Here is a 22,983-nt window from a genome sequence, read left to right as displayed (position 1 = left end):
ATGGCCAGTTTATTGAGCTCCTCTCTGCCCAGCTGTCTCCCCTCCCTCCTCTTCCTCTTCCTCCAGTTGACTTCCATCTCTGCAGGTAAGATTTCTCTTTATTCCTGCCCTGGGGAGACTCTGAGAACAGAAAGGCTAGTTCCCTGGGCTCACCTCCTTCAACACATCCTCAAGTTGCCATGCAAGTGATCTTTCCAAAACATAGATGTGCTGACGTAATTCCCCTCAGACAACTTCAGAGCCTCCCTACAGCCTTCAGAAGGGACCCCAACTCCATCATGTGACCTTAACTCAGGGCTCTCCCTGAACTTGGTTCTTACCTATCTTTAATCAAACAGGGAATATCATAACAACCTTTTGGTGCTGCTGTCAAGGTTCAATGAGATGAAACCTATAACATGCTTAGTCACACTTGTCCCATGGTAAACCTCGATAAATGTTTGTTGAAGTGTCTTGTCACGTCTGAGAGTTCTGTTCTGAGAGTTCTGTTCTGCACGATCAGACACTAATAAGTTTTTACAGAGGAGCCCTGCTCTCAGAAGACACATTCCCAACCTCAAGGAGCCACCTAACAGAGGGGGGCTATGCATGCCTTCAGGAAATCTTTGCAGGTCTAATGGAGAAAGCAGCCTCATCTCCCAGTTGCTCCCTGTCTGAGGAGGAGACACATCCCACAGATGAAAACAGACTGGGAGCATGTATGGCAGGGTCCAGGAGCCATAGAGAGGGCTGAAGATACAGAGGAAATGAAGAAGAAAATAGAGCCACCTCTAGGGTGATCTCAGAGAAGAATTTGGGACCAGGGTGTGAACAGGACAGAGAGCTGAGAAGTGATAGAGAGGTGATAGCAGTGAAGTGGCCAAAGCAAAACCGCTAAGGGGAGTGTAAGAATCAATCTGGCCAAGTCTGAACAGGAAGGCCCACGGGACCATTAAACTGAGCAATGCTTGGCTGCATTCCTAAGGGATGGGATACCACTGGCTAGAATGGTCTATGCAGGGAACTCACAGTATCTCTCTGACCAGAGACCTTTAAGAAATATTGAGCTTCTCCCTGGCTCTAGAATTCCACTTAAAAATCAAGCTTCTTCTTCTATCCCTGTTTGAAGCAGCCCTTCCTTCCCATGAAAGACTTGTTTGTCCAGGTTCCCTCTAACGCTCAGTTTCTTTCCTTTGGTGTCTTGGACAGGACAGTTCAGAGTAATAGGACCAGGACACCCCATCCGGGCGCTGGTGGGGGATGAAGTGGAACTGCCCTGTCGCATATCTCCAGGAAAGAACGCTACAGGCATGGAGGTGGGATGGTATCGGCCCCCCTTCTCCAGGGTGGTTCATCTCTACCGAAATGGCAAGGACCAAGATGAAGAGCAGGCACCTGAATACCGGGGCCGCACGCAGCTGCTAAAAGAGACCATTGGGGAGGGGAAAGTGACCCTCAGGATCCGGAATGTGAGGTTCTCAGATGAAGGAGGTTTTACCTGCTTCTTCCGAGATCACTCTTACCAAGAGGAGGCAGCAATGGAATTGAAAGTAGAAGGTGAGTAGTGTGTGTATCAGTAGGTATCGCCTGATCGATGGCCAAGACCTTCCTCTGAGCCTCTGACCATTCTCTCAGTGGAGATGAGATCCTTCAACCCAAACAGCTTGCTCCTGGGAATTAACTTCATAGAGATACACACATCAGCACGTGGGAATTCATATGCCTACAATGTCTGCTATATCATTATTCTACATGAGAAAGAAGCCAGAATCAGAGTCCAGACTCAAGAGTAGGGAGTGACTGAGTAAACACTGTTATCCATATAGTGAATATCATGGATCCATGTAAAAAATTGCTTTAGGGCCAGACAGCCTGGAGGCATTTCACAAGGTATTGTTTGATAATAAAAGACAGCTACAGAATATAGGGAACAGGACAAAACCTTATGTTTTATATCAAAGAAACATAAAAAGACATCGGTAAGAAAGTTAATATGGTTCACTTTGGGGAAAAGAAGGGAGGATAGGGTGTGATCCAACAAAAAGAAAAAAGACTGTAATTTTACCCATATCATCATATGTATCCATTTATATAAAAATGTATACATAATGTATACATTTGTGGGTATGCCTAGGGAAACCTTCTTATTTTAAATAGAAAAAAAATGATAAATGCAGGCAGCAAATCCAGAACAATCTATTTTTGTGTTATTTTGTGCTACTCAAGGGGAATATGAATTATCTAAAAGTTAATCAAAGTATCCAAGTGGACTTTTCCCCTTCTTGTTTTGTTTTGTATTGTCTTTTTATTTATTTGTTATGAATAAGAGCCCTATTCCTAAGGAGTCAAACTGATCAAATCCTATTACAATGAATTCCTCAGCTGATGTGTTTGTGGTGTTTTAATAGATGAGGTACATTTTTGAAGAATATATTCCTGAGAAACATAGCTGCAAGTGAGTTAAACAAGTAGAAGAAATGTCTGAATATATTCATAGAAAGAGATGTTACCTGTAGATTTTACCTCCATTGCCTCCTTTCTCCAGAATTTCATTGCAGTATGTTTTGTGTGATGGATGACTTTGAAACTTTGTTTTGTTTTGTCTGTCCCTGAGGAGTTAAGATGTGCACCAGGAGGGGGAGATTTGAAAGTTAATTGCTATTTAATTGAGGATCAAAAATATTTTGAGGCCAGAGCCTCAGGTCATTTTCCTTCCCTCCTCCCCACCTGCAGCACAAACATCAGACAATCGATCACTTCTGTGTCTCAAGGGCCGCTGTCGCAGTGCTGGGACCAGAAGATGGCATTGTATGTGGGATAACAAAGCACTGTTTCTACGGAGGGATTTCAGGCATGTGAAAAAAGCTTTGTGTGGCACAGAATGTTCTTCATACAGCTGTTCTTACTGGGGGATTTTTACCTGCAAGGGAGTCTAAGAGTGAGGACCTCTCCAGTTGGCTGATTTTCCTCATTCCTGTTCAGTAACTTCCTCCTTGCTCAAAAACTACCTCCCCCACATTTCCCATCCCCACTCCCTCAGGAGGAAAAAAAAAAAAACCTCCCTGGGGAGAAAGTTTTCCTTTGGGTGGATTTCCATAATCCAACCCACTTCCTCCTGTCTCGTAATCTGCATGCCTAAGAGTCTTAAAAAAAAAAAAAAAAAAAGAGTATTTTATAAGGGACCACTCACCTAGCCTGTGGCTCCAGGAAGCCAAGACAAATTTAGGACCGAAATGCAGTAAGCATGTGATTGCCAAATTTCAGGTGTAATTGGTGGTTTAGTCACTAAGTCGTGCCCAACACTTGCGATCCCGTGGACTGTAGCCCGCATCAGGCTCCTCTGTCCATGGGATTCTCAGGTGTAATTACCTTTCCTTTTCTCTAAAGAGTTTCTAATCTCACTTTCCAACTTTACATTTTTCTTGTCACTTTTATGATTTTATTACTAGTTGTCTCTAAACCTTTCCTTAAACTCTTCATTATGGAACTGTAAAATACTCCCAGGAGTAGAGAGATTCTTATGAGCCTCCCAGTTTCCATCACCTGACTGCAGTAGTTATGAACCAGGGACAGACAACCTGTTTCATTCAACCACACCCATCAACTTCCTCCCCAGTTGAATTACTCAGGCAAATCCTAGACAGCATTATCATGTCATTTGCTAAATCCTCAAGAATGTATGTCTCAAACAGAAAAAACTCATCAAACAAAACAAAATCGTAACCAAAATATTAGTTACATCTTTAAACTGTAACAAAAATTCTTATTAATACCCAGTCTGTGTTCACATTTTTCTGATTATTTTATAAATACATTTTTGCAGTTGGTTTGCTTGAATCCAATCCAGACAAGATACACAGGTAGGTATTTGCCCTGTGGAGCTCTCCATGATTTCATTCCCATGTTGTTCAACATGGTGTTCCATACCCTTTATTTCCTATGAACTCATCGATTAGAATATGCACCGTCAGATTCAGGTTTGATTTGTTTTGTCAGGCACATTTCACTTATCACTTTACATCAGAAGTCTCTCAATGTCTGCTTTTCTCTCGTTTTGTGATTCTAACCCTTTGTTAAAATATAAAAGGCGTACAAAGAAAGGAACTAAAGTATGTAATTGCTAAATCATGTTGCTCCAGGTTACTTCCGATAAGAACTTTGAAAGCAGAGTTGACTGTGTTTTCTCCTAGGGGACACAGTAACAGACAAGAACCTGACACTGCAGCTTGAAGGGTGGTGTTTTTACCTAAGAGACCAGTTTGAGGTTTTTTGCTGTGACATAATGCCTACCCTGATGTCAGTATCTTTATTTAGCCCCCTAAGTGAGTAAGTGAAAGTCACTCAGTCATGTGGGACTCTTTGCGACCCAATGGACTATACAGTCCATGGAGTTCTGCAGGCCAGAATACTGGAGTGGGTAGCATTTCCCTTCTCCAGGGGATCTTCTCAACCCAGGATCTATCCCAGGTCGCCCGCACTGCAGGCGGATTCTTTACCAACTGAGCCACAAGGGAAGCCGTTAGCCCCCTAAAGCAGAGGACAAAATGAAAAGCGCAGTCCCTGCATGCTGAGACTACACCAGGAGAACTTTGAGGCACTGAAGGGCAGACTCTAAAATGGGCACTGATGGCACCAGAAAGGCAAAGGTTACCCCCTCTCTCTTTACCCTTTCCAGTCCACATCTACCAAATCCACAGATTCCACTTTCTCAAAATCTCCAGAACAGAGGTTCTGAACTTTTCTTTGCGTCATGCACCCTTTTGTCACACTGGTGAAGTTGACAGACCCCTTCTCAGAGAAGGATATTTGAAATGAATACCATACCTGTACTAAAATAGTTATCAAAATCGTGTTGCTCCAGGTTACTTTTAAATAAGATATGGGGTGGCCCTGATCAGAGTGTCATTTCAAAACGGTGACCATAGGTGATATTCTGAGATTTCTGCACAAACTGTGATATGAAAATAGTTGTGCTTTTTAGGGATGACAAAGTCTCAGGTTCTGTTCATATTGTTTCAGAATGTTACCTACAAACATAATTGAAAGAAACACTACATTTCAGTTTAAAAGTTACTAAAAAGACTTTTTTTTTCCGATTTCCTGCACTGTCCTAGTTCAGGCTCATGTTTTTTACTTTCACTATTATCATAGCCTCTTAATTGACTCCCCACCCCCGCCCCCCCATCCTGCAGTGTGTCAGATCTTGTTACTCCTCATCATGGAATCCTTCAGAGTGCCCCCATGACCTTGAGGGTCAGATCTAAGTCCCTTCTGTGGTTCTCAAAACTCTCCAAGACTTGCCTAATATATAGACTTCTGTCATTCTAAACTACTGGCCCTGCCTGGAAACAACCACTTTTCCTTTAAGCCTAAGCTCATATGTCAGTTCTGAGTCATCTTTGAGCCCTGTGCTGGGTGTTGAGGTTGAGCACGGGGCCTCCCTGGTTCTGCCTTTCAGATCCCTTCTACTGGATCAACCCCGGCGTGCTGGTGCTCATCGCCGTCCTGCCAGTGCTCCTGCTACAGATTACCGTGGGCCTCGTCTACCTGTGCCTGCAGCGCAGACTCCGAGGTACAGGCTGGAGGGCGGCTGGCGGGGGACCGTCCCTGAAGTGCCTGGCCTCTTGGAGTTTGGTCAGCTGATACCTATTTTTGAGGGACTTCTGGGTTCAGAACTCCATAATGACAAGTTTTATATCTTGCTGAATGTAAATATCATTTGGGCAACAGGACCTTTAGCTTTCATAAGAGGTAGGGCTGACATGCAATAATCCCATTTTACAGAGGAGGCAACTGAGGCTTGGAGGGTTCAGAGATTTACTCAAGCTGGTACAGCTTGTAAGTGGCAGAGCTCAAACTGAAACCCCTATTTTCTGGCCCCTGTAGCATACACAGCAGCTCATCCTTCTGGGAGAGTGTCAGCTTCAGAATTTGGCAGGTCTGTGTTATTAGGTTTAAAAATACTCTAAGTAAAAGTCCCTACCACACAGTAGGCATTTCTCCTTCTCCATCCAACACCAAGGACTGGGGTCCAGCTGTCTGAAGCTGCCTCTTGTGCCCAAGAGTGTTCATGACAAGATTCTCCCCTCCACCAAGTGTTCCCAAAACCAAAGCCTATATGACCTCCTTCCCCTTCCCATTCCTATGAGGCTAAAGCAGCAAGGACGGTTTGGAGTATATAAAGGGGTGATATTGGTGGGGTCTTCTCTCCCCATGACCTCATCCCAGATATTCAGTAACCTCTTCACCCACATGGCTGAGGAGAAAGGACCTGACTAGTGGCACCCCACTCCAGTACTCTTGCCTGGAAAATCCCATGGACGGAGGAGCCTGGTGGGCTGCAGTCCATAGGGTTGTGAAGAGTCGGACACAACTGAGCGACTTCACTTTCACTTTTCACTTTCAGGCATTGGAGAAGGAAATGGCAACCCACTCCAGTGTTCTTGCCTGGAGAATCCCAGGGACGGGGGAGCCTGGTGGGCTGCCGTCTATGGGGTCGCACAGAGTCGGACACGGCTAAAACGACTTAGCAGCAGCAGTGGAACTGGGCAGCCTGGGTTTGGGTCCAGCTCAATGACCAGAACCCTCCACGTCTCAGTTGCCTTGTCTGTGCCCGGCAGAGATAACACCCTCCCTCCTAGAAGGTAGAGGACAGTGTTATGCAAAGTGCCTAATACAGAGCCAGTCACAAAGCAGCTGCTCAACTAAATGTTCAGTTCCTTCTTTCCCCCTTCAGATGGGAAGCAGCTTTAGATTAACAAATTGACAACCCAGCGGGGTGCAGTGCCCATGTGACCCCAGAACCAGCAGGAAAAGGAGCAGAGAGCAGTGGGGGAGGTAATGGTTGGTTTGGGGTGTTGGTGGACATTGCAGTCTACCGAGGCTCTCCATTTCTTTAACCCAGGCAATAGCCAAAGAATGAGCCTGAAGCCCGGGATTCAAATATAGTTCTCTCTAACGATGCTCCCAGGATGCTGAGAAAAGAGCCTGCACAAAGGCCCAGGACAGTGGGTGTGGCGGGTCTCCATCTACTGCCTGAGGTAGAATTAACAATGTTGCCTTTTTCTATTTTAGGAAAACTCTGGGCAGAGATAGGTGAGTTCCAGGCACCTTCCCTCCCAGACCTTCCCCATAACTGAAATGGTCATTTTCTCTGACCATCTCTGCCTCTGTCCCAACACCCTGTGCTCCCTTGGAGCAAGAACTTCACTGTTTAAAACTCCTAAAACCAGACGTACAAAGTTTCATTCCTCTTCCCTGCCTTCAGGGAGAGCAGAAGTAAAATCCTACAGCTTCCCTTCCTCCATCATTGTGCACCACTTACAACTACAAACAATTGAAAGTGATTAAATAACAAAGGCTCAGAGGAGAAAGGATCATTGCGAGTGCACTACTAAGTTTATTTGCATTTTTTCTTCTTTCAGAGAATCTCCACCGGACTTTTGGTAAGTTCTGGGATACCCAGCCCCCCAGGTCAGCTTGGTGTTTCACTCCTGTCACCTGGGGACATAACGACCCCCGGCTCCCAGTTGGTTTTCTCCCTCTTGTTCCTTCTTTGAATGTCATCATCTGTATCTAAGATTGGTTAGATAATAGCATTATTAATTAATAACACTTAGAGCTTCCAGGTGGCTCAGTGATAAAGAATCTGCCTGCAATGCAGGAGATGTGGGTTCGATCCTTAGGTGGGGACGATCGCTAGAGGAGGAAATAACAACTCGCTTCAGTATTCTTGCCTGGAAAACCCCACAGTCCATGGGTCGGAAAGAGTTGGACATGACCGAGCACACAAGCACACACTTTCATGTGTGGAACTATAACTAACAGCTTCCCAATGGTAACTCATTCTAGGAATTACAAATACTTTATGTACATGCTTTTATTTTTTCAGGAATTACAAAGGAGAGGTAAACAGAGCCTCTGCACATCAATTTGATGTCTAGTTGGGGAAGTGATACATACACATAAATTAACTGGTGAACGAAAGTACATATACATCATTGACAAATCACAAGGAAAAATGAGTTTTCATGAGTACAGAATAAGTAACTGACTCCTCGGGGAAGACTTAGTGGGGGAAGTGAAGACATCCCCCCTAGAATGCTGGCCTGGCAGTCCACTGACTCTGCACTTCCACTGTAGGGGGTACGGGTTTGATCCCTAGTGGGGAAACTAAGCTCCTGCACGCCACACAGCAAAGAAAAAAAAAAAAAAGGTTGGCCCAAGTATATGGTTTCTGTCTTTTTTGTTCACTGCAGATCACCTAGCACCTAAGGACAGTGCCTACAACAGAAGGGCACCCGAATACTTGTTGAGTGGATGTTGCAGAAATTTTAATATAGTCCCTGCCCTGAGCAGCCTTCCCAAACAGTGTTTGCTTCTGAAGGCTGGAGGTGCCCCTGGCTCCACCCTGGCATTTAATCACTGTGTAGAAAAACACACACAGTCTCCAACTCAAAGGGGAAGACCAAGACCTTTGTTTTACAGGATTCAAATAACAAAGGTCTTAACTCTGTACTCTTCAACAGTCTGGTGAAGCCTCACAAACCTCTCCCTTCCCAGAATGTTTTGAAATGTACACATAAAATACAACACATATGATTAGAAAGAAAACCATTGCTTTGAAAGTTATCGAAATATAAACAAATTTGTGATTAAAGCAACCAATGTTTCTTTAAATAACAAAACTATAGATTAAATAAAATGTAGTGGCAAGTCTAACAATCTGGTATTTCAAAATATTGATAAACAGTATTTTGAGACTTAAGAAAACTCTGATGGGAATGCTGTTTCCATTGGTGATAAAGTCACAGGTACCACTGATAACTGATTTGTTACCTACAGTCCTTTTCCAGGAAGAAAAAGCTAAATTCAGTCCGAAGTTAATGAAAATAAAAATGTAGTGCTTTTCTCATGCAAATTCATGAACTCCCTGGATTCTATCCAAACTATTTTGGGACCCAGGTTAAGCACCCCCAATCCCAAAGAAATGCAATAATAAATGGAAGGGGTGGGTGCAACACCAGGGGGAACACATGTTCATCCTGTTTGTTTTGTGGCAAACAATTCAGATCCCCACTTCCTGATGGTGCCCTGCTGGAAGATAACCCTATTTGTCATCGTGCCAGTTCTCGGACCCCTGGTGGCCTTGATCATCTGCTATAACTGGCTACATCGCAGACTAGCAGGTGCAGTGTTGGGGCAGCACACGGGACCACTGAGCTGGAGGCATCAAGCCAGCCCTAATGGGAAACATAAAGAGGGTGGATGGGAGCAGGGTTCAAGATTCAGAGCCGGAATGTCCTTCCTGCTCTGTCCCCATGGCCAACCCCAGACTCCTCAGAGAATCCAAGAAGCGATCCACTTATTGAGATCTGCGGGGTCTCTTAGTGGAAGGGGGGAGGGGCGTGACTACAAAGTCTACAGGGTGGATGTGGGAGGAGCCAGTCATCTTCCGCTCATCACCCATTTCTCTTTGTTTTCAGGACAATTTCTTGAAGAGCTAAGTAAGTTTTCTTCAATTTTTTATAAGCTGAGAGCAAAAGAGAAAGAGAGCAGCAGCAAGGGAAAGAGGGGGCTACTGAGGGATCAAAATCCAAGAGGAAAGGAAGGGGCTGGCCTGGGTGGAGGGATGTCTCCCCCTGGGGGATGATGGGAGCTGAAGGCGCTCTCATCTGCTGCCTGATCTGCCCCAGCTAGGAGCCCCACTGTCAGGAATCCCGCTCCAACTGCCTCCTCTCCCATTCGTTCATCCATTCCCTACAGCAGCTGCCCTGGGCCTCACCTCTGATGCTGGGTGGCTCCTCAGGGTCTTTCTTCTCTCTGGTTTAACAGTTTCATGACAGGAACTGTTGACACCTTTTTCAAGTTATTTTCTCCTCCTTCTAGGAAACCCCTTCTGAAGGATACCGTATCTTGGCTGGGATGGAGAAGAGCCTGGCTGGTCCAAGGATCAGTCCTTGGGGATGTCACATCCACTGAGTTGCACATTTACTGGCCTCCCTCCTCACTGCGGGGATATTGCAATCTGCATTTCCAGGAATGCTCTGAATTCCAAACAGGATCGACTTCTCTTCTGTCATTACCTTGTCTGTCCCTTTCCCCAGCTCCTTCCTTCCTCTCCCCCTTTTTGCTGCCCACATCGTTCTGCTCCTTACTCTGTCTTCCACCTTAAGTCCTCTCGGGCTACAGCCACGCAGGTGTTCTTCTCTCTGTCAGGGGACACCTGTGCTGCAGAGTAACACAGACAAGTGGGTCTCTGCCATGAACCTCCTTGTTGCAAATTACAACACATCAGCTTTGCAAATGGTGGTCATTTCTTCCAAAATCTCAGCGCTGGTAGGCAGAGCTGAGGGGTGTGAAGGGTTGAAGAGAAGGTGCAGGAAAAGTCCACAATATCTCAGAGAGAGCCAAGTGACCTGCAGAGTAAGGACCTGGGGAGAAACCCATGGAGTGCTGGCCAGAGCTCCATCTTGTCTGGGCAGCTCAACGAGGAGCCAGGGGAGCAAGGGATGAGAACGGAGCAACACACCTGTTTTCAAACACCTCCCTTCTACTTCCACACCTCGTCCAGATGGGCCCCTCAGACTTTCCCTTCTCTCATCCTTTACCTCTCATCTTCATACCTAATAGAGATCCACTGTCTTTTTGAACAATTACTACTTGATGGTCTATCAGACACAAAGAAACAAGCTAGGTGCTAATTAATAACAATACAAGTTTCCAAGTGCCACTTCTTGTCCCCTTTCTTTTCTGTATGTCCTCCACTATCCCTTCACCTCTCTTCCTTTATCCCAGTCTCCTTACCCTGGAGGTCATTCCTCTGGAAAACCAAACAGAGAAAGACCTCGGGCAGACAGGCCATTCATTTCCCTTCCAAGACCTTCACTGCCTTGTCTGCTTTCCTTCTTCTGCGTGCCTTTTCCTCTCCATTCCTCCCCTTTCCTGAGGGTCTGGATCTAGGAGAATGATTCATTTCCTTCCCTGCCACAGCAGAGGCATTGGGAAAGAAGCCAAGCCACTGACCCAGGATGGCCCAGCACTTGTGGGGACTGCCCAGGAACAGCCCCTTGCTTCTGTAGCCCCCCCAGTGACCCAAAAGGTCCTCTTTCTCCCCAAAGCAGACGTCGCAGATAGGGCAACAGTAGACCCTCTGCTTCCAGTGAGTCTGCTGGTGCCGGATCAGCCCGGAGAATAAAGTGAAGGACTTGCCACAGTGGAAGCAGCGGTTGGACTGCTCTGTGAAGTGGGCCTTCTGATGACTGGAGAGACGGGTTTTCTTGCTAAAAGTCAAGGGACAATGAGGGCAAGAGAAGACCTTGCGTCTTGAAGGCTTCTCTGGGTGAGAGGTGGACTTGGTGTTCAGGCGTGTGGCTCGCATGTTGGTTGCCAGGGTCCTGGTCACAGGCTCTGGGGCTGGGGTCCTGGTCACAGGCTCTGGGTCTGTAATAACTGGGGCCTGAGCGATTACCAGGTTCTTGGTGGCAGGTGCCTTGTTCTTGTCTATTGACGGCTGGGGCTGAGTCTTGGGACCCTTGGTTTTAAGTGTGGGTCCTTGGGTCCCAGCCACTGGTGCATGGTTCCCTGTTGCCAGCCCCTGTAATCCAGCTCTGGTATCCAGAGTCCTCACAATATGCTTCTGGTTTCCAGCCCCCAGCTTCTGGCCTTGGTGCGTCTTCTGGTGGCGTTTGAGCTCAGACTGGTCCCGGAAGCACTTCCCACAGAAGGGGCACGCATGGGGCCGGTAGCCCAGATGGACACGGCGGTGACGGCTCAGTCCAGAAGCATCGCAGTAGGTCTTGCCACAGAGCGAGCAGCAGAAGGGCCTCTCCCTGAGTTGCTTGCGCCGGCCGGAGCTGAGGTCCTTGGGGTTCTGGAAGGACTTCCCACACTGGGTGCTGTTGTGAACAAGCTGGTGGTTATAAAGGCTGGAGCGCTTGCTGAAGCACTTGCCACAGGTGTGACAGGTAAAGGCTGGCCGAGCCCAGGATTCTGGCAACGCTGGTGTCTTGTCCGGGGACCCAGTTGGAGGAGAGGTTGGGCCCGAGCCTCTGTGAGCAAGGGAGGCCTTCTTGTCATCAACAGTCCCCTCATCTCCCAAACTCTGACTCTGTTCTTGGCGTTCCTCCTTCTCGCCTCCTGGAGGGAATGAGGAAGAATGATGGGATTCATCACGACAGCCCTGACACAGCTCTCTGTTCAGCCCACACTGCTTCCTCTCCCACCCGACATTCACCCTCACTCTTACACCTCAGAGACCAGAGATAAGAATAAACTTTTGGGTTTTCAAATTAAAAGCATTAAAAAATTTAACTGGAATCTTCCAACAATATTGGAGATCAAAATTTTAACCACATTTCTGGCAATCCATTTCTTTTCAGTTTTCTTTTTTCAATTACTGAAGTATAGTTTATTTACAATGTGTGTGTTAATTCCTCTCATTTGCAATATTGATCACACTCCCAGACACCCCAGATATCCACGTGACCTCATAATATATCATGAGGAATGGGACACTTGGATGACCAGAGGTGATGTTAAGAATCAAGCTGAGGTGAGAAGCATAAACCAGAACTGTCCCAGCAAACCAGGAGTGGGGTCAGCTCAGACTTAAATTTCTCTCAAGTCCTTATTCTACTCTCAGGAACAAGTCATCCTTAGTCCAACTCGGCATCAAGCTTATCTCCTATCCCTTTCTTTTTCTCTTGGGAAGAACTTTTTAATCAAGAGGCTATCACTGCCATAAGCAACTGACATGGAATCCCTCAGTCTCTGGAAACTGAAGATATTCACTTGTCCCGAATGGCTCAGATACTCATCTTCTTGATGCCAGGGGACTTGAGCAGGTGATGTCCAGGCAGGAAGGATGCAAGCTAGGGCCAGGGATACAGAGCCCTGTTCCTCGTAGGCATTTCCATGCTCCTGAGGCAGGTCCTAGGCCCTTTTCACCCTCCTCTCTCCTTCCGCAATTCTCACCTGAATGAAAGCCTTCTCCATTCGGGGAACAGAGATCTGCTTCCCACTGTTTCTCTTCTTGCTCAAGCTTGGCAATCAGATCTAGATTAGACAGAAAGATTCCATCTGGGGAATGGGAAGGAGAAGAAGAGCTGAGGTCCCAGGCTCAGCCCCTTCACACCTCATGGGGACAACAGGCTCCCTTCTTGCATAGCTGTGGTTTAAGAGCCATAATCTGGGACACTTAAGTGCTGGGAGGAGACACACAAAAGGCCAGATTCCAACAAAGTGCCAGGTACATAAGACAATAGGGAAGTCGCTCAGTCGTGTCCGACTCTTTGTGACCCCATGGACTGTAGCCTACCAGGCTCCTCCCTCCATGGGATTCTCCAGGCAAGAGTGCTGGAGTGGGTTGCCATTTGCCTTCTCCAGGGGATCTTTCCGACCCAGGGACCGAACCCGGGGCCTCCCGCATCCCAGGCGGATGCTTTAACCTCTAAGCCACCAGGGAAGCCCACGTAAGACAAATGACTCAGTAAACACTGGCTGGATGAATAGGCAGATTTGCATTCTTTGAAAACACTGTCATCATGTTCCAAGTGTTATCTTTGCCTTCACGCAAGCTTTCATTCCTTCTTTCACCCTGAGCCTAGTAACCCAAATCTTTCCCACCTGGAATATAAAGAACCAAAACCAAGGATCAGTGAAGATAACTGTGAGCTGATCTACCTATCCAGGGAAACCAGATGTTCCAAAGGCCTGGGACAGAAAGCTTGTGAGGAACCCCAGCCTCTTACCCACAGACATCAGGTTTCTGACAGTCTCTGATATAACATCCTGGTAGAGGACCTTCTGACTGGCATCTAGACATTTCCACTCTTCCTGGGTGAAGTTCACTGCCACATCCTCAAAGGTGACTGGCTTCTGAAAGAACAGGAGAGATTCGGGGAGTTTGTATACAGACAGACAGACATCCAGTCTAAAGGTTCAGAACACTAAGAGAAAAGAAAAACCACGGAAGGAGGGAAGAAATAGGAACAGGAAAAGACAAGTACAAAGTCAGCAAATTTAATGTACAGAGAGGAAAGGAAGGGTGGAGAGGAAGGGAGAACAATGCAGGGGGAGAAGGGAGGGGTATGTACTGAATACAAGCAGGAAGGATGAAAGGCTGCCACTCTGATAAATTTCAGCAAGTAGTCCTCGAAGGATTCCAGGTTGGTGTGGAATCTGAAAAAAGGACTTGAAGCCCCTTCTCCTGGATGCTTTTCAGCTTGGAACCCTCTGAGATTCCATTTGGTCTGCAGACAGGATAATGGGTGAATGAGCTCCTAGAGTTCAGGACCCGGGCCCTCCCTCCCTTCCTCTCATTTGGCCTCCTCACCTTCACCCACGCCTTCCACCAGCCCTCTCCCTTCTGGGCTTTCGGCAGACCCTCCTCATCCACCTGAGGGAGCAGCTTCTGTTCAGGTTCCACTGGCTTTGGCTGGTCAGACACCTTCTCTTCCATGCTATCTCTTTTAAGCTTTATCCATGCCTGGCCTGCCCCGCAAGGCTGACTAGGCTCCATCCTGGGGCTATCTACCTTCCAGCGACTAAGGAGATGGAGAGACCTGGCAAAGGCCTTTGCAAGGGGTTTGAATTGGCCTCCTGTGTCAAAGATATCTGCTCCAGGGGGCTATCTTCCTTTTTTGTTCTGCTGTCCAAACTCTCCTTTCACAACTGAGAACACCTTTGATTCCCTTCAAGCCTCAGCCACAGAGTTCAGGGACCTGGTCCCCCTTGGCTCAGCAGTCACTATTCAGTGATGCCAGGTTGCAGCGCTGCAGGTGTCGTCTGCCTTCTGCGTCACCCTGCTTCTAGCTGCTGCCCACCTCCAGGAACCTGAGGTCAGAGAGAAACAAAACTTATCAGTAAGAGGGGGAGTGAGGAACAACAGCTTCCTAATTTGGTCAGGAAACACCAAGAGTTACTGAACCTCTGATTTGTACCTAAAACCTCTCAGTACTGCCTCATGAGGTAATGATTAAGAACCTGATAAAGTACAGAGATGCTAGGTAATGTGCTCAGGGATGCTCCCAGTCCACAGCAGAGTTAAGTGTTCAAAGCCTGGACTCTATCACCGAGGACAAGATCCCCACTGTACCAAAGCCCCCTCTAGGTTGGCAGTATGGTATTCTGGAAAGAAAGCATATGCCTGAGGTAACCAGCCCTGGTTCTGTCACAAACAGCCTTGTACAAGTGTCTTCATTCTGATGTGGTTTTCCTGGAAAATAAGATTAAAGGAGACTCTCTAAGATCCCATCTAAGATGATTCTGTGAATTTTCAATACATACAGATCCTTGTAAAGAATGATAAGGAAGGAACTTTCCCTGTTGGCCCAGTGGTTAAAAGTCCAGCCTTGATCCCTTATGGGGATCCTGCATGCCCCACAGCAGAGTTAGTTTAACGACCGTTAAAATTTAAAAAGGGGGTAACAGCCCAACAACCAACACTTACACAGGGCTCCCAGGAAGCCAGCGCTGCTTTGCCCAAACATGGCGGAACTCCCACCTCCTCCTGCGGACTGCCACTCAACCCCGCCAGGCCTCCCTCCAGATGGAATGAATGGAATGAAAAGAATGAAGGCTTAAAAACCTGTTGATGTTCTTCCTTTCACTTTTTTGAAAGGTGGTAGAACTGAAAACGCCAGAAAGGAAAGGGGCGCTCAACAATGAAGTTAATAGGATCGCTAAAAAGAAAAGGAAAGTGAAGTCGCTCAATCGTGTCCAACTCTTTGCGACCCCATAGACTGTAGCTTACCAGGCTCCTCTGTCCATGGGATTTTCCAGGCAATAGTACTGGAGTGGGTTGCCATTTCCTTCTCCAAGGGATCTTCCCAACCCAGGGCTCGAACCAGGGTCTCCCGCATCGTAGATAGATGCTTTACCGTCTGAACCACCAGGGAAGTGCTAAAAAGAAAGCTGACAGGAAAGGTGCGTTTCCTAGGAGGTGAAGTTGGTCCCTCCCTCCCTTGGCTTCAAGCCCATCCACAATCAAGCAGTGAGATGGTGCAGGTCTGGATTATTCTCCTACTAGCCCGTGGAACACAGCAAAAGTAACACTTCAGAAGTCTCTATAATCGTATCCTCAAAGTTCTGGCTCTATTGTTTTCCCTCAGGAAAGACCCACCCTTGTAAATCTTTCTCAAAAGCATTTGCTGGGGGTGGTGGCCCGGGGCGCTCGGTCCAGATTCTAGGCTGGTTGTCTGGTTTGGGGAAAGAGCATGACTATGGAGTCTGAACTTCTGGCCGCTGCCGCCTGCCCCTGCCACGTTGACCTAGAGAGTACTTTCTACATCCACTCGCCCCAGAGCTCAAACCGGTTGGCCGGCTAGTGCAAGGCGGCTAGGATAACTTACGACTCTAGGCGCAGACCTGTTTATCAGTTCAGGGCCCGTCCCCGCCCTTCCAAGAACGTAAGCCCCTCGAGGGAATGTGTCGCCATTTTCCAGTGCTCTGAGTCCACTCGATCTCTAATCTCAAACCCGTCCAGTGTTTCCAGTAGCGATTCTGAGAACCACTGAAATCCCCAACACACCCTCCAGGCTTTGGGGGTCCGCCCTCCCCGCCCCGCTCGCCGCTGCTTCAGCCACTGGAGTTTTCTACCCTCCGGCCAAGCAGAACGACCCTCGGGCCTTCGCCCTTCTCATCCGGTCTTCGGGTCTCTGCTCGGTACTAGCTCTGCCGGGTCAGATCGCGGGCCCGCGGCGCTCACCTCTGGCCACTGCGCGCCGGACCTCGGACCCCAGCCTCGGAGGCTCCCGCGGGCAGGGACGGAGAGTTTCGCTCACGATTGCGTGGCCCGCTCCTCAATACCCACTGAGCCGGTCCCGCTGACGGGAACTGCACTGCCCCGAAACCTCGTTGCTGGGACCCCGACTTTTTCAACACGTGCTAGCAGCCCGTGCTCTTGGCCGAATCCCCGGGGAGAGAGTGGTCGCCGCTCCGGACCACACCCTGACCAGTCCAGGTTTCCCCAGGGCTTGGGGAAACTCCTCCGGGACTAGGGGCGCGACGCTCCCCTCGCCTGCCGAGGTCGGGGGCGGAAGATCGCGGGACAAACCTTTCACTAGCCTCCACCACCGCGAGCTCAACTCCCCGCTGTCCTTACTCACCCGCCGCTGCCGAGGACCCGGGCTCCAGCACGTAGGACTTCCGCTGGGCCAGCGGCTAGCCGCTCCAACCCAGCGCAAGTGTACCGGGAGCCCGCGACCCCGCCCCGGCCCTGCCAGGGCCCCGGCCCGGCCCCGCTCTCCTCGCCGGTTTCCGCAGACCCACCGCGTACCCAGCCTGGCTTTGCTTGTGGGACCGCCCAAGTCAAGAGTTCAAAACAATCTAGGAAGCTTAAAAGAAAAAGGAACCGCCCATCCCACTAGCCCATCCCTCCTACCAATTGTAGCTGCTGGTCCCACCCAGGGCTAGGATCCCATTCCCAGTCTCAATTCACTCTTGGGAGAAAAGGGGTTGAATTATTTCTGATAAAAACACACAACTGGGCTACCCAAGTGGCTCAGTGGTAAAGAATATGTTTGCAGCTCGGTCGTGTCCGACTCTTTGTGACCCCTTGGACTCTAGCCCACCAGGCTTCTCTGTCCATGGAACTCTCCAGGCAAGAATACTGGAGAATGGAAAAGAATGGTTACCATTCCTTTCTCTAGGGGATCTTCCTGACCCAAGGATCAAACCCACCTCTCCTGAACTCGCAGGCGGGTTCTTCACCACTGTAGCTGAGATGGTAAAGAATCTGCCTGCAACGCAGAAGACCTGGATTTGATCCCTGGGTTTCGAAGATCCCCTAGACAAGGAAATGGCAACCCACTCCAGTATTCTCACCTGGAAAATCTCATGGATGGAGGAGCCTGGCTGCAGTCCATGGGGTCACTTACGAGTCTAACAAGACTTAACAACCAAACAACAACAAAAACACACAATCACCAACCACCATCACCTAGAGCCCAAAGGGGAAAAATGAGATCTTCATGGGCCCCCAGAAGGAGACCTGGAGGCACATAGCACCTTAGAAAAGCAAAGACAAAGGGGGAGAACACACTGTGACTTAGATGATAACAGCATGCATGTGGCGCAGAGAGGACCATGCCCAGGTAAAGTTCTACTTAACCTTAGCTGCTTATCTGGTTTCTCAGCAATGTCTTTTTTTTTTTTTTTAATCCGCTCAACAGAAATTACATTTATTCTTTCCACTTAATTAGCACTTATCATAAACCATTTTGTATCATGATCATGTTTGACATGTCACACTGGCATGGGGTTTTACAATTTTCAAAAAAAAAAAAAAACTTGAAAACATAGCCTCCATTAAATCCTCATAAACATCTTGTAAGAGGTTGGAATTGTTACTCTGTCTTTACTGGTAAACAGGCTCAGAGATATTGAGCCTTGCCAAAGCCCACATCTGGCTTCACGGGGCAGGAAACCAGACTCTGCTTCGAAGTCTGCACATTGGCGTCTTGACTCCTTGGTTAGTACTGGATGGTGAGCAAATGGGTGGGGAAGGGGGCTTGCTTATTTTATTTTTGTAATATTTATTTATGGTTTTTCTTGACTTCCTACTTTTGCATTCCAGTCCCCTACAATGAAAAGGATATCTTTTAGTTCTAGAAGGTCTTGTAGGTCTTCATAGAACTATTCAACTTCAGCTTCTTCACTGTTACTGGTTGGAGCATAGACTTGGATTACCGTGAATCCAAGTTTGCCTTGGAATTATGGTTTACCTTGGAAAAGAACAAGCTAATAGAGTTCTGCCACCAGAACGGACTGGTCATAGCAAACACCCTCTTCCAACAACACAAGAGAAGACTCTACACATGGACATCTCCAGATGGTCGACACTAAAATTAGACTGATTATATTCTTTGCAGCCAAAGATAGAGAAGCTCTACACAGTCAGCAAAAGCAAGACCGGGAGCTGACTGTGGCTCATATCATGAACTCCTTATTGCCAAATTCAGACTGAAATTGAAGAAAGTGGAGAAAACCACTAGACCATTCAGGTATGACCTAAATCAAATCCCTTATGACTATACAGTGGAAGTGAGAAATAGATTTAAGGGACTAGATCTGATAGACAGAGTCCCTGATAAACTATGGGTGGAGGTTCATGACATTGTACAGGAGACAGGGATCAAGACCATCCCCAAGAAAAAGAAATGCAAAAAAGGAAAAGGCCTGTCTGAGGAGGCCTTACAAATAGCTGTGAAAAGAAGAGAAGCAAAGAGCAAAGGAGAAAAGGAAAGATATACCCATTTGAATGCAGAGTTCCAAAGAATAACAAGGAGAGATAAGAAAGCCTTCCTCAGCAATCAATGCAAAGAAACAGAGGAAAACAAGAGAATGGGAAAGACTAGAGATCTCTTCAAGAATTAGAGATACCAAGGGAACATTTCATGCAAAGATGGGCTCAATAAAAGACAAAAACGGTATGGACCAGAAGATATTAAGAAGAGGTGGCAAGAATACACAGAAGAACTGTACAAAAAAGATCTTCATGACCAAGATAATCACAATGGTGTGATCACTCACCTAGAGCCAGACATCCTGGAATGTGGAGTCAAATGGGCCTTAAGCATCACTATGAACAAAGCTAGTGGAGGTGATGGAATTCCAGTTGAGCTGTTTCAGATCCTGAAAGATGATGCTGTGAAAGTGCTGCACTCAATATGTCAGTAAATTTGGAAAACTCAGCAGTGGCCACAGGACTGGAAAAGGTCAGTTTTCATTCCAATCCCAAAGAAAGGCAGTGCCAAAGAATGCGCAAACTACCGCACAATTGCACTCATCTCACACGCTAGTAAAGTAATGCTCAAAATTCTCCAAGCCAGGCTTCAGCAATACGTGAACTGTGAACTTCCAGATGTTCAAGCTGGTTTTAGAAAAGGCAGAGGAACCAGAGATCAAATTGCCAACATCTGCTGGATCATGGAAAAAGCTAGAGAGTTCCAGAAAAACATCTATTTCTGCTTTATTGACTATGTCAAAGCCTTTGACTATGTGAATCACAATAAACTGTGGAAAATTCTGAAAGAGATGGGAATACGAGACCACTTGACCTGCCTCTTGAGAAACCTGTATGCAGGTCAGAAAGCAACACTTAGAACTGGACATGGAACAACAGACTGGTTCCAAATAGGAAAAGGAGTACGTCAAGGCTGTATATTGTCACCCTGCTTATTTAACTTCTATGCAGAGTACATCATGAGAAACGCTGGGCTGGAGGAAGCACAAGCTGGAATTAAGATTGCCAGGAGAAATATCAATCACCTCAGATATGCAGATGACACCACCCTTATGGCAGAAAGTGAAGAACTAAAGAGCCTCTTGATGAAAGTGAAAGTGGAGAGTGAAAAAGTTGGCTTAAAGCTCAACATTCAGAAAACGAAGATCATGGCATCTGGTCCCATCACTTCATGGCAAAAAGGGGGGAAACAGTGAAAACAGTGGCTGACTTTATATTTCTGGGCTCCAAAATCACTGCAGATGGTGATTGCAGCCATGAAATTCAAAGACACTTACTCCTTGGAAGAAAAGTTCTGACCAACCTAGATAACATATTAAAAAGCAGGGACATTACTTTGTCAACAAAGGTCCGTCTAGTCAAGGCTATGGTTTTTCCAGTGGTCATGTATGGATGTGAAAGTTGGACTATAAAGAAAGCTGAGGGCCGAAGAATTGATGCTTTTGAACTGTGGTGTTGGAGAAGACTCTTGAGAGTCTCTTGGACTGCATGGAGATCCAACCAGTCCATTCTAAAGGAGATCAGTCCTGGGTGTTCATTGGAAGGACTGATGTTGAAGCTGAAACTCCAGTACTTTGGCCACCTCATGCAAAGAGTTGACTCATTGGAAAAGACTCTGATGCTGGGAAAGATTGAGGGCAGGAGGAGAAGGGGACGACAGAGGATGAAATGGTTGGATGGCATCACCAACTCAATGGACGTGGGTTTGGTTGGACTCCGGGAGTTGCTGATGGGCAGGGAGGCCTGGCGTGCGGCGGTTCATGGGGTCGCAAAGAGTCGGACACGACTGAGCGACTGAACTAAACTGAACTGATTCATGTTTCGGCTGCACCAGGTCTTTTAGTTGCAGCACTCATCATCTTTATTATTAATATTGCAGCATGTGGGATCTAGTTCCCAGATCAGGGATCAGACCCAGTGCCCCTGCTTTGAGAGTGCAGAGTCTTAGCCACTGGACCACCAGGGAAGTCCCTAGAGATAGGTTTTAAATCTGAGTGTTCCCCAAGGTACCTGAACCAGTGATCTGCCTTTGCAGACAGATGATGCATGTGGGCAGGCTGAGGAGACGCCCACAGAGTCAGGTGGAAATAGCAGGCAGGTGGAGATGGTGGTGGAGGCAGCCTGTGTTCAGTGGCGCCCCTAGGGTTCTGGGCCTGCCACCTTCCTAACATGGTTACTGGGCACACTTTTCTTTTTTTGAAAAGCCACATCAGCTTGCTACTGGGCTCCTATTGAAACTAAGCATCCAACACATAGAGGCCTTCGGACACTCTTGCTTAATATTCACATTTGAGGGTAGGTCAACTTGGACTCAATACCTCCTGGAGTAGGATATGGCAACCCACTCCAGTATTCTTGCCTGAAGAATCCCATGGTCAGAGCAGCCTGGTGGGCTACTGTCCCTGGGGTTGAAAAGAGTCAGACATGCTACAGCTTGGACTCAACTTCTGACAAAGTGGGAAGGATTTAATAATCTTCACTTGGAAATGGTATATTTAAGGATGCGGCTGTCCTGGCCTCAGCATCTCTACTTTACATGAAAAAGTGGCAGATATCCCTCTGGGGAAACTTTCCCCCTACTCTGCCCACTGAAGCAGAGCTGCTGGTTCCATGTGGCTCTCAGTTCACAGAGATTTCCCTAAATGTCTGGCCCTGGTTCACTGTGGTTCCGCTAAATTCAACTCTCTCCCTGGCTGATTCAGCCATTCAGTCTCATTGCCAGTGATGCAGAGCCAAAAATGGCTGTTGTCAGTCCTCTTGGCAGGCAGAACTCAAGGCCATTTCATAGCTCTCACCAATAATCCCTTTGATCAACGTTCCTGAGTTTTACTGCCTCTTGGGCTGTTGCCAACCTATTTGGTCTGCTGCGTGAAAACTAGACTGGTTAGGCACCTCTCTTTGGAGCTGGAAACTGTGGAAATAAATCATAAATGCTTATCTAACCACTGAGAAAGTTCATCCTTAGGTAGGTTGATAAGGAGTCCAGGGCCCTTAAGGAGGAGGAAATCCAGGGCCTTCGAGAAAGAGAAAGGGGTCTGAGGCTCTCAAGGAGAAAAGGACAAACTTTTTTCCTACATAGCTTTGTCTTAGTCAATATAACAATGTATCTTGCTCTAGGACATGTTTCTTCTTAACAAGAACGTTCTGATTCATCTTGTTATCTTAAGATGGTTTGTTTTGGGAGTGTGTCTGGTAAGACCCTTTACTGTAATAAGGTATATAGCTCCCTTGCAAAGACTGGTGAGCGGGGGCACTTTCTGTCCCCCTTCTGATGTCTATGTTAGAAGCTCTCTCTGTCCCTCTTTATATTTTAATAAAACTCAAAACACAAAAGTTCTTGAGTGATCAAGCCTGGTCCCGGATCCCAAAGCTAAATCTTCTTCAGATATCACGACTCCGATATCATCCATCGTAAGCTATCACCATCTGGGTCACTCAGGTGAATGCGCACAGAATGAGTCTAGTCTCTGATGGGGTTGGTTATAATCAACCTGCAGATGGAAACATGTTTTGTGAACTGTCTCCCCTGCTGCCTGAGTCCATTTTCACACCAGACATGGCAAGATATTCACCATCATCAACTAGTAAAGTAAAGGACTCAGATTTTTTTTCAACATTTATTTACTTATTTAACTTGGCTGCCCTGGGGCTCGGTTGTGGCACACGGGATCTTCAATCTTTGTTGCTGCATGACACGTGGGATCTTTAGTTGCAGCATGTGAACTTTTAGCTGCCCCATGTGGGTTCTAGTTCTCTGA

At 47.2% G+C, this 22,983-nt stretch overlaps 2 protein-coding genes across 2 annotated transcripts; one reads left to right on the top strand and one right to left on the bottom strand.

The window, feature by feature from the left end:
* MOG (myelin oligodendrocyte glycoprotein) lies at positions 1-7,572 on the top strand. The gene is given in 7 exon segments (XM_068994141.1): positions 1-85; positions 1,189-1,536; positions 5,438-5,551; positions 7,054-7,074; positions 7,404-7,470; positions 7,472-7,519; positions 7,521-7,572. Coding segments are annotated over 7 exon segments (735 nt in total).
* Positions 7,573-7,885: 313 nt separating this feature from the next.
* ZFP57 (ZFP57 zinc finger protein) lies at positions 7,886-14,440 on the bottom strand. The gene is made up of 4 exons (XM_068994174.1): positions 14,315-14,440; positions 13,731-13,857; positions 12,955-13,059; positions 7,886-12,114 (listed from the first exon to the last, which is right to left on the bottom strand). Exons 1-4 carry the CDS (start codon positions 14,438-14,440, stop codon positions 10,844-10,846), a joined length of 1,629 nt encoding a protein of 542 aa, XP_068850275.1. The 3' UTR covers positions 7,886-10,843.
* Between the last annotated feature and the right edge of the window lie 8,543 nt (positions 14,441-22,983).

This window comes from Capricornis sumatraensis, chromosome 22 (genome assembly GCF_032405125.1).
Source record: "Capricornis sumatraensis isolate serow.1 chromosome 22, serow.2, whole genome shotgun sequence".
NCBI lineage: Eukaryota > Metazoa > Chordata > Mammalia > Artiodactyla > Bovidae > Capricornis > Capricornis sumatraensis.
This window is presented reverse-complemented; position numbering and strand designations above follow the sequence as displayed.